The 5,409-nt window shown below is 35.8% G+C and overlaps 1 protein-coding gene across 1 annotated transcript in view; it reads right to left on the minus strand.

Moving 5' to 3' along the window:
* Window positions 1-4,905, minus strand: part of LOC132184819 (peptidyl-prolyl cis-trans isomerase CYP57) — a 9,993-nt gene extending 5,088 nt beyond the window's left edge. The window contains exons 1-7 of the mRNA XM_059598592.1: window positions 4,550-4,905; window positions 4,088-4,266; window positions 3,904-4,002; window positions 3,594-3,700; window positions 3,343-3,460; window positions 2,625-2,847; window positions 1,339-1,378 (exon numbers count right to left, since the gene is read on the minus strand). Coding sequence (XP_059454575.1) covers window positions 1,339-1,378; window positions 2,625-2,847; window positions 3,343-3,460; window positions 3,594-3,700; window positions 3,904-4,002; window positions 4,088-4,266; window positions 4,550-4,769 — 986 coding nt within the window. The 5' untranslated portion in view covers window positions 4,770-4,905. The remainder of the gene's footprint in view (window positions 1-1,338; window positions 1,379-2,624; window positions 2,848-3,342; window positions 3,461-3,593; window positions 3,701-3,903; window positions 4,003-4,087; window positions 4,267-4,549) is intronic.
* Between the last annotated feature and the right edge of the window lie 504 nt (window positions 4,906-5,409).

Consider the following 5,409-nt stretch of genomic DNA (forward strand, 5'->3'; position numbering starts at 1 on the left):
TGCCTTCCTCGTTCAGCTTCACCCATCAGCTGTAAGTCGGAATCTGTATTAGCAATTCGTTCTGCTCTGGCTTCTGATCCGATTCCCTTTTTCTTCAAAGACAGCTTTTCTATCCTTGGTTGATCATCATCAATGCTTTCAGTGTTAAGCCTGGTAAGAAGAAAATGAAATTATATTTCCAAATTAAACATATTTGAAAACTTTTATCTTGGCCACAATTTTTTTTTTAATGAATAAATCTTTATCTTGGCCACAAAGTTGTAAAAAACATAGGACCAAGAGGAGGAGGTTTTGATCTTTCAATGACTCATTTGACAAGTACTAATGGAGTTCACTTTTATCAATTGAATTTTTCAAAGACAATAGTATTGCTGCTTGCAGGTTACCTGCATGCGTATGAAACAAGCAAGCAAGCATCATATCTAATTGTTTGCTGTCATTTGTGCAACATAGCATCCACAGGCCCCTATGTCAGCACTGTGTTGTATGCAAGGAAAAAAGATATAAAGAAACGAACAAATGGTTTAGGCCCTTTCTAGAAATTATAATGCTGAAGACGAGTTTCTTTGCTGAAAAGAAAAAAAGGACTTTATGTCCACTCCTATCCAAATGATTAATTACACCATTCCCCCACCCTGGCAATGGAACCTTGATAATAATCAAGAGGCAATGATTAACTAACAGTAGTTAATGATTAACTACCACATATTACATGCTCTTAAACTTCTATTTCCTGAATCGATAATTTATCATCATTCATGCAACTAATAATATGAAAAGGGTCTTCAATAAATATGGAAAGGCTCCATCTAGCAAGAAAAAATATATGCCTTGCAATGAATTTTTCTAGGTATCATGTTTCAAGAGTTCAATTGACACCAAGAGGGGATGGTTTTGTAATGGCTCTTTCATTTCATTCACATATACACCTAATAACGAGGCTAAAATTTAAAATGTAGCTTGCTGCTTAATATTTTAAGACTTTAACAGCCATATATGGCTTGGTGAAAGTGCTCCTTTCTGTAATTTTTGTTCTTCCAAGAAACATTAAATCCAATTGTCCGATAGTCTTCTTACTTCTTAGTTTGGTGGATGCCACCAGATTGACAATGCCTTTACTTTCAGATATGACATGTTCAAATTAAAGATCTTAGACATGCAACTGAAGCTCTGTACCAAACTATATCCATGCAAATCTTGTTGAAAACCTTATTGCTTCCCCATTTGTGTTAATTAGTAAAATTTTAACAATGTAAATAAATGTGCACATGCAAATTGCAGCAAAGCACCTGTGGGAATGCTAACATGCATATATACATTAATACATATCTATTTTACCTTGATGTAGATATTTCATTGCGTTTTGGACTAGAATTCCCTGCATGTACAGATAATAAGGCAACTTGCGTCAATAATTAAGGCCATTATGAAGAATAAAAAATAATTTGGAAAAGGAAGAAGGAAGCAAAAGACAATGGCATTGGCAATAGATATCAAACCTATTTGACTTACATCGCTAAATAACAGTGTCATTTCACTTATCAAAAATAAACTAAATAACAGTGTCATTTTCAATGTTTTGATGTTGACAAATATTCCCCCCTTCACTAAGCATAGTTTGTTACTCAATATTTGTTGGTTGAAACTCCCATAATCAATTTTTGACTAATGCATTTTGACTTCTAAACGGTGCAATGTGCACAGGTAGTGAAGAAGCTAATGGGCCACCAACCAAGATATTTTCTTTCTTCCTTTTTTACATTTTCTTGATCATTTAAAATTTAGATAGTGATCTCTTAGGAGAACCTCTTCTACATCTCCCATGTACTTGGGCCCCACCTTTTCTTTTTCAATAAATTTATTACTTATCAAGAAGAATAAAATAGCAAAAATAAATAAATTGTTTGTTGACATAGATCTCCAATATACTATATCTAAACCACAGTTGCAGGAACCTCAACCCACCTCAACCCACTCTTCATTTTTTTCTACCAAAAAGTAGTAATAATTTTATTCACTAACTCCACCTTTTAAGCAAAAAACTAGGGCCAGTTCTATTCTTTAGTTTCTTTTGTCCTGCTTTTTAGCTAAAATATATAGCATGTTCCTTGTTTTGCTTGCCATTTCAATATACTTTACTGTGTGTTTGTGTGTGTGTACTAGTTTGCAACAACAGGAGTTTTCCATGCTGGTTTTCGTTATCACAAGGAGAAAATACTTTCGAAGATAAGGAGGTTTTTAATTTTAATAACCATGCAAAAGGTTACTTAGCCATTTTCTTGTTTTTGTTTTTATATGTATATTTGCTGTGCAGCAAGTTAGCTTCTTATGCAAGGTTTTCGCCGCTGTATTCCAGCTTCCTTGTTCTACTGAAATTCTTGAAGATCTTTTTAGAAGGGGCATGGAAGCTTGATGTCTATGATGATGGAACCATGAGTACAAGGTATGCTTTCATATACATTTCTATGTTGAATAAAAAAAATAATAATAATAAAAAAAAGACTTCTATGCAAGCATACACAGTTTTGAAAATGTACAGAGTTACTTTTTTTTGATAAGTATAATTTACAGAGTTACTAAAAATTAAAAAAAATTAAAAAAAGTTACTAAGATGAGTAAGGTACCCTTCCGCAATTTTGGCTTAGCTGGGATATCCGACAACTCCTTCCTTCTTCTGAGTATTTGCAAACGCATTCGTTCATCAAAGTTGGCCTCATCATCATCACTATAATCAAGGGGATTAGAAAATTCAGCTTCTGAATCTTTCTGTGACTCTTCGTTCTTTGAGCTTAAAGCTTCTCTTATAGATAACTGCACATCCCTTGTTGTTTTGACATCAGATGAGCTCTGCATTAAAAAAGTTCTGTTAGAGATACATCGTGCTAATAGTCAAACTGCTTTTTTGTATAAGACATAATGCATAACATTCATAATTTGTTTTGCAGAATAGTATGATTTTCACAAGTGAAATTACTGGTTTAAGAAGATTGTGCTTGCTCTAAGCCAAAGCAGGCCTCTATGCAATCAATTTAAACAGTACATGATGATTTTTTTTTCCTTTTTCTCTCTTTTGTTTCAGATAGGTATAACACAGATGAAATTTTCAAATAACTGAAAATTCCAAAGCAGATAAGCTCAGATTGAATCCAGCTTCAAAAAAACAGATGGTGGATCTTTACCAATTCATTACTCGGAATTTCTACCTTTAAAAGACGAGGATCATCCAATACATCATGAAATTTTCAAATAACTGAAAATTCCATAGCAGGTAAGCTCAGATTGAATCCAGCTTCAAAAAAACAGATGGTGGATCTTTACCAATTCATTACTTGGAATTTCTACCTTTAAAAGACGAGGATCATCCAATACATCATGACTGCTCTTGATCTTTTGCTTTACAGCCACCAATTCTTTCTCCTCTTCTTCAGCTTCCTCTCCAAATGAAAGCAAGTTCAGCTTTCTGCATTATGCAAATATAATATGCGCATAACTCAGGCAAGAAAAGTGATAACACAATTCAACATGTAAATCTCTGTATTCCATCCGCAGAAGATAGAATTACACCGGGTAAGAGAAAGAAAAAAAAAACTCACTTCACAGCCTTTATCTTTGTATCTTTCTTGTCAGTATCAGTTGTGGATTTGATCAAAGCCTTTGGAGGTGCTCTTGGAAGAATATCATCAAAAGGGTTCCATAACACCTAAAGTAGTGATTTTAAGAAGAATGCTGGCTCATCAAACTCTCTATACACACAATAAGTTTATAACTAAATAAGCAAAGAAAATAGTACATCACAGAAGTAGAAGCCGGCAGGAAAGCATAAGAAAAACATCGACAGTTTCAAACACCGGAATATAAGGACAAGTAATACGAAGATCAACGCATGGTTTGTCTACGACCTACCTCAACTGAGTTAATCTTTGGCGGATCCAATGGCCGGTCATCCTTATCAGCTTCAATCTCACCCAATCTCGTAAGATTATATATCGAATCCCCAGTCACCTGAAACCCATGAACAAGTTCAAAAATTCATCCATGAATATTCAAAATGTCTAGCAAAGGGTTTGTGAAATGAAGTCATAATCACCTTCCCAAAAATAGTATTCTTCCGGTCAAGCCACTCGCAGCGGTCCAACGATATAAAGAACTGACTCCCATTCGAATTTGGCGTGCCAGCATTAGCACACGCAACCAAGCCCCTGTGCTTGAACCTTAATCGCGAATGAAACTCGTCGGCAAAAGCGCCCCCATAAATAGATTCACCACCTGGAAATTTTGACAAACACTGACGTCCATAAACAGCACTGAACATTACAACTTCCACTACACTCTCTAGCTGGTGGTGTATTGTAAGAAAATGACGAATTTTATCTAATCCCAAATGACTTTTCCCGAAATTGAACCAATCTGAAAAGCTTAATTTTGTTCCCTAACAAATAGTATTAAAATCTATGTTCTACAGACCGAAACTGTAAGTAGATAAAGCTTAATTTAGAACGTATTAATCTTTAGAGGCAGTAGAAAACCTGAATTGGGAGGGAGTACGTACCGGTGCCAGTACCGGTGGGATCGCCACCCTGAACGAGGAAGCCCTTGATGATGCGGTGGAAGATGGTGTTGTCGTAGCAGCCTTCGAGGCAGAGCTGGACGAAGTTGCGGACGGCCTTCGGGGCCTCTTTGGGCCACAGCTCGATGTCCAGCGGCCCGTGCGTCGTATTCAACACCACCTTGCCCTTCGTCGGTGGCTCCAACACGTATATCGTCGACATCTCTTCCCTTCCAGAAGCTTCTCCTCGCTCTTCTCTGTTCTTTTCTCACTCTCCACCAACGCCTCCGCTCGGCCTGACCGCTGTTTGTTTCCAACTATACTTAGGGCACGTTTGGCAGGGTGGAATAGGTAAATTAATGGAATAGCTTTTCCTTGTTATTTTTTTATTTTTTTATTTTTTTGATATTGAGGAACCTCTCTAAAGTAGGGCCCTTTGGACTCACCCTTATAGAGTAAATCCTAGTCCTGTGTACCGCACCCTCGAAAGTTTTATTACACAGAACTAGTTAAATCGCTGACTTTTCACCGGAGAGTGTAGCTTCAAGAAATTGTTTGCACCTATGAGGTGTTGAACTTTGGACTTTGAATAGAGCAAACTCTTAAGACGGTTTCTTCTCCTTGTTAATACGGTTTACATTTTTATTTTTCTTATTACATTTTTATTCTTTTTTTTTTTTTAATTAAATGCGGTAAAATATTACAAGGGAGGATCATTTCCGCTCTTGATCCTAACATTTTTATTCCTATTTATTCTTAAATAATAGTTATTTCTTTATAATGATGAATAATTATGGTTAATTGAGTCAAACTAGCTTTGAGAAATTTTTTGGGTCTCTTAAAAATGTGAGATTCAAAAACTC

Source organism: Corylus avellana, chromosome ca6, assembly GCF_901000735.1.
Source record: "Corylus avellana chromosome ca6, CavTom2PMs-1.0".
In the NCBI taxonomy this organism is placed as follows: domain Eukaryota; kingdom Viridiplantae; phylum Streptophyta; class Magnoliopsida; order Fagales; family Betulaceae; genus Corylus; species Corylus avellana.